The sequence below is a fragment of the Myxine glutinosa genome, unplaced genomic scaffold, assembly GCF_964187855.1.
Source record: "Myxine glutinosa unplaced genomic scaffold, kmMyxGlut1.1 SCAFFOLD_3838, whole genome shotgun sequence".
Classification (NCBI taxonomy): Eukaryota; Metazoa; Chordata; class Myxini; order Myxiniformes; family Myxinidae; genus Myxine; species Myxine glutinosa.
The window spans coordinates 1-14,301 of NW_027619930.1; the positions used below are offsets into that span (position 1 = coordinate 1).

General features: G+C 47.3%; 1 protein-coding gene across 1 annotated transcript; it reads left to right on the forward strand.

Moving 5' to 3' along the window:
• Window positions 1-6: 6 nt before the first annotated feature.
• Window positions 7-12,182, forward strand: LOC137416290 (dedicator of cytokinesis protein 10-like; the record flags this gene model as incomplete). The annotated part of the gene is made up of 7 exons (XM_078769666.1): window positions 7-329; window positions 701-823; window positions 5,844-5,951; window positions 9,029-9,175; window positions 9,327-9,534; window positions 11,597-11,787; window positions 12,082-12,182. Coding segments are annotated over exons 1-7 (1,064 nt in total), but the record flags the coding sequence as incomplete, so codon positions are not given.
• Between the last annotated feature and the right edge of the window lie 2,119 nt (window positions 12,183-14,301).

Genomic DNA, 14,301 nt, shown 5'->3' on the forward strand with positions numbered 1-14,301 from the left:
ATATGTCTGAACCTTGTGAGCGAAATATCTTGTTCCTAATACAATTGACCTTTTATTTACTCTATCATTCCTCTTTATCCCATATATCGGCCCGTCTCATAAGATGATACCTTTCCTTAGTATTGACAATTCTTTAACTATGAATGTTATTTATTTTCTGTCCTTACCCTAGTTTTACCTTTACTTATCATTCTTTGCTGTACTTGTACACTACTGTAGCTGCATTGCAGTGCGGTAGCACCTCTCTGGTACCACTCTCTCCCAATGTTGCCGATGAAAATCCTTGTTCCGGTGACGGTGGTTCCTTACAAGAGGATCACTTCACAGAGGTCTGTGCTCCTGTCGCTCTCTCGCTCTTTGGCATGTCGGTCTCATTTCACCTTAGTGAGATTATGAGTGACGAGTATTACCTTTCACCTGCATTCACCCACCTGTACGCTCTAGCCATGTCCATGTACACAAGGAGGTAGGATGAAGTCGAGTACAATTTAATGGAGTTAAGGGAGGAGGGAATGAAGAAAAGGGAATATAGGGGGAGATGGAGAATAGGATTAAGTAAAGATAGAGATTGTGAGGAGATGAGAATGAAGAGGTGGAGTAAACGTAGATGTATAGATCAGGTGCAGCTTGTGTCAGAAAAATTACCTTGATGTCCAGTTGCATGTCACGAGTCATTGTGTGTGTTCTGACATGTGCACAGGAGATGTTTGTGGAGCGGATTCAAGCTTGTGCAGTCTTACTCACACAAGCGGAGTGCTATGAACTTGTCCCGAATGTTTACAAACTGCTGGTACCCATTTACGAGCAACAAAGGAACTATGAGGTGAGCAAGGACAATGATGAGTCTAGTTAGAGGAGGCAGTGGAAGGAGGATGAAACATGGACAATCACTCTGGGATGAACAAGAAGGAATAAAGAGGGAAAAATTATGAATTCAAACACAAAAACATGGATAGTATTAGTCTCGTTAACTGACTGTGGACATGGTTTTGGAAATTACGAAATAACAGTGTTATTAGTCATCTAAGCCTGGTGTTGGCTTAGCGGTTAGGGTGCTGGCTTGGGATCCTAGGATCCTGAGTTTGAATCCCGCTGCTGGATCGCTGAATTAACGCCAGGGGGGTTGACTCAGCCTGCCATACTTCCGAGGTCGGCAAATTGAGTACCAGTTCACTGGTAATTCCCTATGTGTCGCAAGAGGTGACTAACAGGGTTGGTGGCAGGAAGGGCATCCGGCCATAAAACATTGCTTCAAAAAGGGGACCACGGTGCCCAAAAAGGCAAAACCCTGCTCTGCGGGGGAAATGGCCTCTGAAGGAGGTTCTTTTCTTTCTTCTAGTCTTATTAGTCCTCTGCAGCCAAAGGCCGGAGACATTACGTTTTAAACCCGTGCAGCCGACTGTCTGCCCATGGATCCGTTTGTGTTTTTGTTACCATGGTAACTTTTGTACCACTGGAGGAATGTCAACCAATCTTGACACAAGTATGGACTGTAACACAGAGATGAACTGATCACACTTTGGGTTTAACAGGTCAAAGGTCAAATTCATATCCATTGATGTATTCGCGTATAATTATATTGTATCGGTCATTTATGATAAATAAGTTATCGAGTCTCAACATTGTGCATTCCTTTGATATCATCGCACGACATCACCTCGCAAGCACATTGAATCCAACCTTGACTCATTCAAAAGAGGTATTTATCAATGACTAGCAGAAGTACCCGGCATTGCCAGGCGGGGGAGGGGAGAAGAGTGGGAGGGGGAGGGGGAGGGGGAGAGGGAGAAGAGGGGGGGATGGGGAGGGGTGGGAGGGGGGAGAGGGGGGAGGGAAGGGGGAGGGGGAAGGGGGAGAGGGAAGAGGGGAGGGTGAGGGATGGGAGGGTGAGGGATGGGAGGGTGAGGGATGGGAGGGGGGAGGGGGAGGGGTGGGAGGGGGGAGGGGGAGGGAGGGGGTACCCGGCAGAAGTACCCGGCATTGCTGGGCGGGGGAGGGGGAGGAGAGGGGAGGGGAACAGGGGGGAGGGGAGAAGAGGGGGGGAAGGGAGAAGGGTGGGGGAGGAGAGGGGGAAAAGGGAGGGGGGAGAAGGGGAGGGGGTAGGGGGAAGGGAGGGGGAGGGGGAGGGGGGAGGGGAGGGGAACGGGGGGGAGGGGAGGGGAACGGGGGGGAGGGGAGAAGAGGGGGGGAGGGGAGAGGGGGAAAAGGGAGGGGGAGGGGAGAAGGGGAGGGGGTAGGGGGAAGGGAGGGGGAGGGGGAAAAGGGAGGGGGAGGGGAGGGGGAGGGGGAAAAGGGAGGGGGAAAAGTGAGGGGGAGGGGGAAAATGGAGGGGGAGAAGGGGAAGGGGAGAAGGGGAGGGGTAGGGTGGAGGGGGAAGGGAAAGGGGGACAGAGGGGGGAAGGGGGAGGGAAGGGGATGGCCAGTCAACAATGACGTTGCAGTTCTCATGGTCGGAGAGCAGCACAACAATCGGACATAGTCCTGCATATTCGCAACAGCACGAAGCGGATTTTGGAGACTCACCGATCCTGTGACGTCCTCCAGTACCGGCGTTGCCGGGCGGGGGAAGGGAGACCCGTACATTCACAACCCGTACATTCGCCCTCTCGACTCAAGCTCACTCGGACAAAAGCCTCGCACAAATTACACCGTGAAGGCCCAATGGTCATGTCTATGCCACAAATCACGGGCGCACTGAATTGAAAATATATAGAACGCTCATACTCCGTGAAAAGTGAAGCCGCCATGTCGCCATCTTGGTCAGCACTACTCGACCAACTTGCTTCGCGGATCTCGTTTTGTGCGGCAATAAACTGCTCCAATCGGTTACGGAAGGGTTGTGGAAAGACGTTTCACAGCTGTTTCAAAGACATTTAATTCATATCGCACAAAATCGATACAAAACACGATCGCATAAAAGGTGAAAAAACGTGTGACGTGTGACGGGATGGAACATCACGTGATTGCTCTGAGCGAATCAGTCTGGCGGCGGGAATGGAACATCACGTGATCGCTCTGAGCGAATCAGCGAGCTGCTCTGGAACCGGCTGAGATTAGCGGGTACTTCGCTGAAATGCGCTGAGGTAAATATGATTAAAAAATATGGATCGTCAAATATTTTGAGTTCGGCCATGTTCGTCCCAGGCTCAATGGCCATGTCTATGTCAAATATCAAGCACGTAAGCCTCTCCGTTTAGGAGTCTATCGGTAACATTACACACACACACACACACACACACACACACACACAAACTGTGTTTTATCTATCTATAATTCCAGTAATCTCTGTGTGTGTGTGTGTGTGTGTGTGTGTGTGTGTGTGTGTGTGTGTGTGTGTGTGTGTGTGTGTGTGTGTGTGTGTGTGTGTGTGTGTGTGTGTGTGTGTGTGTGTGTGTGTGTGTGTGTGTTTGTCTGTGACCGCTGTTTCTCGACAACCACGGGTCCGATATACTTGAAACTTGCCAGGTATATTGCTGGGGACCTGAGGATGTGCCTTTTCAAGGTTTCATATTAATCGGAGAAGTAGTTACCGAGCTATGGCGATTTCTTTACCAAACTCCGCAAGCCGTTCGCTTTGGCTTTGCGAATTGGACCAAACCATTTCATGTAAATAGAGGGGGGGGATTGTCACCGTACTCGCAAGCCGTTCGCTTTGGCTTTGCGAATGGACCAAACCATTTCATGTAAATAGAGGGGGGGGATTGTCACCGTACTCGCAAGCCGTTCGCTTTGGCTTTGCGAATGGACCAAACCATTTCATGTAAATAGAGGGGGGGGATTGTCACCGTACTCGCAAGCCGTTCGCTTTGGCTTTGCGAATGGACCAAACCATTTCATGTAAATAGAGGGGGGGGATATAATTTTAGATATATATATAGTACGGGCATGCCCTAGTATATATAGATGAAGAATCAATAGATTTATTGGCTTCTGACGGCTGCTATAAAATTTACTCATGAGAGATAAGAAAGATTACAAACAAAACTAGAAAACATCTCAAAATGAACACCACATGAAAATGAAATGAAAACCACAAATGAAAACCACAAAACTAGAAAACATCAAAAACCACATCTCAAAACCACTCAAAATGAAAAGCATCCGCTTTGTACTCGAACTAAACTTGACGGGAACAGCAGTTTTAAAAAATTGTACATTTTATTCATTTTATTCTCCGATTCTCATAATAAAGGTTTTTTTTTGAAAATTTTATGATAAAAGCTCAAATGGCCTGGACAGAAGGAGACACAGAGGGGCAATTTTAAAAAAACCCTGTCCTGGTACGCGGGGTACGGGCTAACTGCAATCTTAAAAATGCACAGAGTTTCAGTAATATGGGGATAGTATATGGGAATGGAAACTAAGTCTGGTGTTGGCTTAGCGGTTAGGGTGCCGGCTTGGGATCCTAGGATCCTGGGTTTGAATCCCGGTCGATCGCTGAATTAACGCCAGGGGGGTTGAATCAGCCGGTCATCCTTCCGAGGTCGGCAAATTGAGTACCAGTTCACTGGTAATTCCCTGCGTGTCGCAAGAGGTGATCAACAGGGTTGGCGGCAGGAAGGGCATCTGGCCATAAAACATTGCTACTAAAAAGGGGACCACGGTGCCCGAAAAAGGCCAACCCGCGCTCTGCAGGGGAAAATTGCCTCTGAAGGTGGTCTAAAGGTGGTCATATGGAAATGGAAACTCCTCAAGCTCACCTAATGATAGATAAACTAAGGGATTTGAGTTTTGTAAAACTATAATTCAGATCATGATGGAACATCCACATAACCTTCGATTTCGCGCTTTTTACTATTGTGGGAAATTGGGAACGAATCTCACTCCAAACGTCATGTTTTGGCGATGAGGGGTTTTAAGTGGAGTATATGGGCCTATCACCTTCCCATCACAGACATGTCGGTGGTCTCTCTGTCTTCTACTGCCTCCTATCTGGTCTTGCACCCTCTGCTCTTTGCTTGCTTTGTCCCCCCCCCCCCCCTCCCCCCGAGGTTTCTCATCAACCCCCTTCTGGTGAAACAACTTAAATCCAGAATCACTGCTCACCACTCATTCGTTCCTCATTTTTCCCACCTATGAAACCAATTTCCACATTCTCTTCAATCTCATTCCTCCCTCCAGGTCTTCAAGACAGCTGTTCACCACCATCTTCGATCTTCCTCCATCCAAAGCCAACCCCACCTCTCTCTCTCTCTCTCTCTCTCTCTCTCTGTCTCTCTCTCTCTCTACTTCCGTTCCTTTTGTTCTGTTGCATCCTGTTCCGTTCAGTGTTCTAGATCTTCCACGAGCCTCGACTCTGTGTACAAAACAGCAATTTAGGTTCCACGTATGACCCTCCAACCCGAGACGTTTCGGGCAAACAAGCCTCGGGCCTGTTTCTCTATGCCTCACTCCCCCCCCCCCCCCCCCCCCCCTCTATTTCTTTTCCCTTCTCTCTTATCTTCTCTTCCCCTCTACCCCTTTCCCTCCATCCACCTCTCCAAATTCTGTGTCGTTCTTTGGTTTCCACAACCTCCAATATACATGCTTTTCATAAACCCCTTTATCTTCCTCCCTTCTCCTACTAAGTGAGCACACTGTAGTCAATGTTGCTGCATCTCTCCCCAGTCGGCCATTTTGTTTTTAAACTATAAATTGTAATGTTATTACATTTCACTCTCTGATGTCATCTTGCCGTTTGCTCAGTGATATGTAAGCTATTCTTCTCAATTGGCCGAGGTGTTTGAGATAGACTTCACATTTACAAATGGCCATGGTAAGGAAATACACAATGATGAAAATGCTTTTTTATTTCTCTTTGTTTCCTTCACCCTGTTATATCTTGTGGAACCTTCATTGCTCAGAGACTAAGTGATGTGTACCGAGCTTTGCACAACGTGTATGCCCGTCTTATTACAAAGACTCGTACACGTCTTCAAGCCTCTTACTTCCGCATTGCACTCTTTGGATTGGTGAGCCTTTTCTTATGTTTATCTGTTTCTTTGTTATCATATTTATTAGATAGTAGTTGTGATTAGATTAACAAACAAAAGATGTAAAAACATAATTGTGTGATAAATGAGTGACATGATAATCATTTCAAGAATTAAGGAACCCGTGCATTTGTTTTGGGGGATTTTGAGGAATTTTCTTGGCTATCTGTATGTTATTACATTATTCTGTTTTGACGTCTCCCCCAAACATCTCCCTCCTCCTCCCGACCCTCCTCCAGCACATCTCCCCTCAAACGTCTCCCCCCTCTCAAAGTTTCAATCCCCCTGACATCTCTCCCCTTAACATCTCCCCCCTCTAACGTCTCCCCTCACTCTATCTCCCCCTTCAACGTATCTCCCACCCAACGTCCCTTCCTCCCAATGTCTCTGCCTCCCCCAACATACCCCTTCCCTCCAACATATCCCCTTAAACGTCTCCCCCTCCCTTCCCCCCCTCCCAGCGTCTCCCCCCCTATGTCTCCCCAACATCTCCCCCTCTCAACGTCTCAACCCCCCCCCCCCCCCGACATATCACCCCTTTGAATCTTCCCCTTCCAACGTCTCCCCCTCACTCCATCTCCCCCTCCAACGTCTCTCCCACCCAACGTCCCTTCCTCCCAATGTCTCTGCCTCCCCCAACATAGCCCTTCCCTCCAACATATCCCCTCAAACGTCTACCTCCCCCCCCCCCCCCACCCCAGCATCTCCCCAACGTCTCCCCCTCTCAACGTCTCAACCCCCCTGACATATCCCCCCTTTGAATCTTCTCCTTCCAACGTCTCCCCCTCACTCCATCTCCCCCTCCAACGTCTCTCCCACCCAACGTCCCTTCCTCCCAATGTCTCTGCCTCCCCCAACATAGCCCTTCCCTCCAACATATCCCCCTTCCAACGTCTCCCCCTCACTACATCTCCCCCCTCCAATGTCTCTCCCCCCCCCTTTCCCAATGTCTCTCACCTCCCCCAACTTCTCCCACCCCCAATATCTTCCCCCAAATCCCTTCCCCCCAATATCTTCCCCCAAATCCCTTCCCCCCAATATCTTCCCCCAAATCCCTTCCCCCCAATGTCTTCCCCCAAATCCCTTCCCCCAAATAAATATCTTGCTCCAGTCCATGTTCTACATTTTTCAATTTTCCCTTTATCTTTTTCTTTTACCCTCTCCCTCATGGTGTGCAGGCGGTGGTAAGTTTTCACCTCATGCCGTTTACCTTTTGCTTTACAAGATGGTCTCTGAACGCATTTGCTTACATCTAACCCTCGGCAGAGAGCTAACCCTGCCCTCTAAATCAACGTCTCTCTCAATTGGCTACAACAGCAGACACCGCGTCTCCCATCATGCGCCTGCTTGTTGCGTTTGCAGTACAATCGTTACAATTCCTGATTTTACAGGTTGTACAGATGTAGTGGATAATGACTTTTCATCAGATTAGTATATGACTGGATTTATAAGATGGGTCACTTTCCCTTAAACGGGCCCTTTTGGTGTACAGCCATCTTCTGTTTCTGATTGGGCAGCCACATGATGCCCCATTTATGATGCCCCGTTTATGGGGCCACATGATGCCCCATTTATGATGCCCCATTTATGATGCCCCATTTATGATGCCCCATTTATAATGCTCCATTTATGGGGCCACATGATGCCCCATTTATGATGCCCCATATATGATGCCCCATTTATGGGGCCACATGATGCCCCATTTATGATGCCCCGTTTATGGGGCCACATGATGCCCCATTTATGATGCCCCATTTATGGGGCCACATGATGCCCCATTTATGATGCCCCATTTACGATGCCCCATTTATCATGCCCCATTTATAATGCCCCATTTATGATGCCCCGTTTATGGGGCCACATGATGCTCCATTTATGATGCCGCGTTTATGGGGCCACATGATGCCCCATTTATGATGCCGCGTTTATGGGGCCACATGATGCCCCATTTATGATGCCGCGTTTATGGGGCCACATGATGCTCCATTTATGATGCCGCGTTTATGGGGCCACATGATGCCCCATTTATGATGACCCGTTTATGGGGCCACATGATGCCCCATTTATGATGCCCCATTTATGATGCCCCATTTATGGGGCCACATGATGCCCCATTTATGATGCCCCATTTATGATGCCCCATTTATGATGCCCCATTTATGGGGCCACATGATGCCCCATTTATGATGCCCCGTTTATGATGCCCCATTTATGATGCCACATTTATGGGGCCACATGATGCCCCATTTATGATGCCCCATTTATGGGGCCACATGATGCCCCATTTATGATGCCCCATTTGCGATGCTCCATTTATAATGCCCCATTTATGATGCCCCATTTATGATGCCCCATTTATGGGGCCACATTATGCCCCATTTATGATGCCCCATTTATGAGGCCACATTATGCCCCATTTTTGATGCCCCATTTATGATGCCCCATTTATGATACCCCATTTATGATGCCCCATTTATGGGGCCACATGATGCCCCATTTATGATGCCCCATTTATGATGCCCCATTTATGATGCCCCGTTTATGGGGCCACATGATGCCCCATTTAATTTATGGGGCCACATGATGCCCCATTTATGATGCCCCATTTATGATACCCCATTTATGATGCCCCATTTATGATGCCCCATTTATGGGGCCACATGATGCCCCATTTATGATGCCCCATTTATGATGCCCCATTTATGATGCCCCATTTATGGGGCCACATTATGCCCCATTTATGATGCCCCATTTATGATGCCCCATTTATGATGCCCCATTTATGGGGCCACATGATGCCCCATTTATGATGCCCCATTGCCCCATTTATGGGGCCACATGATGCCCCATTTATGTTGCCCCGTTTATGGGGCCACATGATGCCCCGTTTATGCTTCTAAAACTTCGCTTGGCGTTTCTCTCCTAACAGGCCCTAGCTCATCTTGCCACTAACCTTTGCAGAAAGGTTCATTTTACCCGATTTGTACCTTATCGGCGAAATCTCAACATTGCTCTGACTTTGTCTCGCTTTCTCTCATACACCCACTGCATCTCAGGGACATTTTGATGACGAGGAATGGAAAGAGTATGTGTACAAAGAACCACAGTTGACAGGTTTGTCTGAAGTATCACAGCGTTTTGAACGTCTATATACAAGCAAGTTCGGAGCTGATAATGTCCGCATCATTCAGGACTCGAACCCGGTGAGTTCCGTTCTCTTTTTCTTCTCCTACTTCCATGTTTCCCTTCAGATCCGTGCCTTGTTGAATTCTTCTTGGGTTTAACTCGGCACGAAGCGACTTCGTTTTCACATCTCTAACAGTAACTCCATGTTTTGTGTTTTCAAACATCCAGGTTGACATTCAGGTTCTGGACCCCAAAATAGCATACATCCAGATAACTTTTGTGACACCACTCACTCAGAATACCGATGGAGTGCAGCTGGTGGAACCAGGAAGCCGTGGGGATGTGCGGCACTTTTCATTCGAAACACCATATACCCAAGATGGTCGTAAACACGGAAGTGTAGAAGAACAGTGCAAGCGGAAAACGATCCTCACCAGTAGGTGTTGAACATCTCATTGAGTCTCTTTACACCCCTCCATCCCCATCTCTTCCTTTCCTTTGGTTTCCTCATTTATGTTTTACCCTCCTATGTTCCTTCTTTTTTTCTATATTTTTACTTCGGCCGCCGAAGATGGAAAGGTTATGTATTTATTCACCCCTGTGTGTGTGTCTGTCTGTGAGCACGATATCTCAAAAAGTTGTGGACGCATTCGGATGAAACTTTGTGGACCCTCGGGCACTCTTGGGTCTTTTGGGTCCTCTGGGACTTTTGGGTCATCGAGGACTTTTTGGGTCCTTGGGGAGTTTTGGGTCCTTGGGGACTTTTGAGTCATTAAGGACTTTTGGGTCTTCAGGGACTTTTGGGTCATCGAGGACATTTTGGGTCATTGGGGACTTTTGGGTCATTAAGGTATTTTGAGTCCTCCTGGACTTTTGGGTCATCGAGGACTTTTTTGGGTCCTTAGGGACTTTTGGGTCATCAAGGACTTTTTGGGTCCTTGAGGGCTTTTGCCTAACTAAGGACTTTAGGGTATTTTGGGTCCTCGGGGACTTTTGGGTCATCGAGGACATTTTGGGTCATTGGGGACTTTTGGGTAATTAAGGTATTTTGAGTCCTCCTGGACTTTTGGGTCATCGAGGACTTTTTGGGTCCTTAGGGACTTTTGGGTCATCAAGGAATTTGGGGTCCTTGGGGACTTTTGGGTCATGAAGGACTTTTGGGTCATCTGGATCTTTTGGGTCCTTGTAGACTTTTGGGTCATTAAGGACTTTAGGGTCTTTAATGTTGCCGATGCCCACACACAGGTCATCTGGGTCTTTTGGGCTCATGCGGACGCTTGGCTCTTTTGGGTCATCTGAGACTTTTGGGTCTCACGTGTTAAAGGGTCTTTCAAGGCCTAAGGGGCCTCAGCAGTCTAAAGGGTTAAAAGTTACATTTGAATGGTACGTAATTAATTTATAGACTTACTTAATAAATAGACATAAAAAGTATCACACACACACACACACACACACACACACACACACACACACACACACACACACACACACACACACACACACACACACACACACACACCTCATCCATTTATCGTAGATTCTCTATTAATGTGCAAATGAATGATTTTGTTAACTTTGAGTTCCAGTTGCTACATCTTGGTTAGTGAACCTTTATGTGGCATCCAGAATTTTCCATAATCATTACCTGGACTACCATGTGTTTGATATGATCTTTAAATGCATTAAAAGGATGTACTTTGTGAACCAAAATAACTGAATACGTTTCTGCATTATTGCTCCCTCTCTTTCCCCCTCTCCCTCTGTCACCCATCCACACTCTCCCCCAACCCCCCTTCCTTAATGCATGTCAATGCCAATCATCCGAACTTTGTACAAAATAACGTTATACTTTTCACTGTACCTCTGGAACATTGCACTGTACTTCTGGAGTATGACACTGTACCTCTGGAACATTGCACTGTACCTCTGGAATATTGCACTGTACCTCTGGAATAATGCACTGTACCTCTGGAATATTGCACTGTACTCATGGAATATGGCACCTTACCTCTGGAATATTGCACTGCACCTCTGGAATATTGCACTGTACCTCTGGAGCATTGCACTGTACCTCTGGAATATTGCACTGTACCTCTGGAATATTGCACTATACTCCTGGAATATGGCACTGTACCTCTGGAATATTGCACTGTACCTCTGGATTATTGCACGGTACCTCTGGAAAAGAGGAAGCCATTGTACGTGCTGTACTGTTGTAAGTTCCTTACCTTGAGATGAAATGGGACGTGTAAGACATTAGGATGTGCCTTTTGTTGGAGTAAGTTAATGATAATAATAAGGTTTATTACATATTTAATATATCTAATTTTAATTTGGTGTAAACAATGCACCGACTGGGCCGCAGCTCGATCCTTTGTGTAACTCGCCTCCTTATGTCCTATTTTCTCTGTTCTTGGACCCCACCGACCCTCCACCCACACCCCTCACCCACCCCCTCCCTCCACCCACACCCACTCCCACCCTCCTCCCCCCTATAGCAAGCAAATCCTTCCCGTATATCTGCAAACGGATTCCCGTGCTCTCCAAACACGTTGTTGATCTGGGCCCTGTAGCAGTGGCAATCGATGAGATGCAGCGGAAGCTCCAGGAGCTCCAGGATCTTTGCTTGGAGCCTCACGTCAATATGATTCAGCTTCAGCTCAAACTGCAAGGCAGTATCTGTGTGCAGGTGTGTTTACCTTGTATTTCTTCCTGTGAGTGTGAAGTACCTTTACAGCAGGAACGAAGCCACAAAAATTAAGGACTTTAGGGTATTTTGGGTCCTTGGGGACTTTTGGGTCATCAAGGACTTTTGGGTCCTCGGGGACTTTTGGGTCATTAAGGACTTTTGGGTCATCTGGATCTTTGGGGTCCTTGGAGACTTTTGGGTCATTCAGGACTTTTCGGTCATCTGGATCTTTGGGGTCCTTGGAGACTTTTGGGTCATTAAGACCAATGAAGAGTTTGCATCATGTTTTTCCAGGTCAATGCCGGTCCTATGACTTACGCGAGAGCTTTCCTTCAAAAATCAAATGCCTCCAAGTACCCTGCACCTGAAGTTGAACTTCTCGGGGATCTTTTTCGGTAAGTGTGGTACCTGGTTCCATGTTGCTACCTGTGTACATATAACGTCGAATGGTAAAGTGATGGGTTGATGTCACTAGGACCGTTTGTGAGTAAACAGTTCAGTGATATTTCTATGTCTTCCTTGTTATGATACGGTGTGATTGTTAGCCTGTCCCAAGCGCAGATGGACACAGGGTTTTGCAATCACTGGTGTCTATCTGTGTGTCTGGCCTGGCCATAATTTATTTACCACTAGTAGGAGTACCCGTCGTTGCCCAGTGATGTTCCAATCCGGTTGGCATTTTGAAGAAATCAATTTGGGTTTTTTCTAAAAAAAATTGTAGGTGCATAAAACACTTACCTCCACCCACTAAGGAAAACTTGTATTAAATATGACATTATACAAACATACACAGACAAACACACAGACATACACATACATGTACACACAGACACATACACACATATATACACACACACACACACAATCACACACACACAGACACATACACACATATATACACACACACACACAATCACACACACACACACACACACACACACACACACACACACACAGACCTACACATACACACACACAGACCTACACATACATGGACAGACACACACACACACACACACAGACACATACTCATATATATATATATATATATATATATATACTGTATATATATATATATGTATATATATATATATATATTGTTACAGACGTGGCTTGGATGTTATTTACCGAGCGGTTTTATGGTATGACCACGTCTGCACAAGTTACCCGATTGTGCCCGAATGTTGACTAATCGCGCTACGCTGGCTCAATAGGAAAGAGAAGACACCCGGCTGGGTTATAATGACACAATACGACACCAGGGTTTCGATTCTCAAGTATATTCGTACGGAAAAAGGTTAGATTACAGGGGCTAGAGGTATATTACAGGAAGACAGGCACTTAGACACACTCTTATATTATCCCCGGACAGACGACAGACACACGGGACAAAATGCTGACTCACACGGGGGTTGATGAAAAGGAAAGGCAGGTCGCGATGGCTCAAGGTGCACTCTTGGCTCAAGGCAGAATCGACTCGGTCCGGTCCAGAGATGCGGGGAGGTATCGTCGCAATGGGGGTGGCGGTGGCTTCTCTCTCCAGTCTCCAAGCTGAGGCGCATCTGACGTCACATCCGGCGCGGGGCCGCGTATATCCGGCGGGGAGTGACACGCCCTCGGCTCGTTAGCTCCGCCTCGTGGAATCGGCACGTTACTGCTCATTGGGTGCGTGCGGGGGGGGGTTACTGGCTCCGCCCCTGACGAGGAGCTGACAGCCAGCCCCTTCGGGGTAACGCCGTGGAGCGTATGGTCTGGAGCTAATCGAGCCGGTGTGAGGACGCATCCTCCCCCGCTCCGCCGCCATCTCCCCTGTTGTTGTTGTAATTGTTGTTGTAGTTGTTGTTATTGTTGTTGTAGTTGTTGTTATTGTTGTTGTTTGGGGAAGAAGATGGGAGGAGGTATGGGAAAGGTCCTAAACTCACTACTGATGCCATATAATCACATTCTGGTGCAACGAAGAGTCATAATTAATGGAGACGAGGCCTTAACTGACATAGAATAAGAATAACTAGGAAGATGTCCGAAAGTTGTCTACGTGTGGTGCGGTGGACCTGGGCACGACATTTAATGGGGGAATAAGGGGAAGGTCGGCTCTACTGATTGTTATTTACATGCAATGGGACTAGGGAATGGGGGATTGGGGAAAGTTGGGGAGTATTGGAGAAAATAGGGGAATATTTACAAGCGGATATGGAGGCCAAATTCCATATTCGCAACATTGCACCCTTCTCTACCCTCGGGGCGTCCCGACCCGATAAATTTTTACCTACTTTAGTGTGGCACGCAATGTAGTTCCCTCTACTATTAACTCTACCCTGAGTGCGACAGTTTTACAGATATTCACAAATGAGTAAATATGTCCCCCTGCGACGTTGCACCCTTCTCCTCACAGAAACACACCCACAGGATAACCGAATCCGGAAAGAATTCTCAAACTAAACATACAGCCGGTAGGGAGCATTATTTACAAGACTACGCTGATATCTACACTACGATCCAGGACCTGTTTTTGGA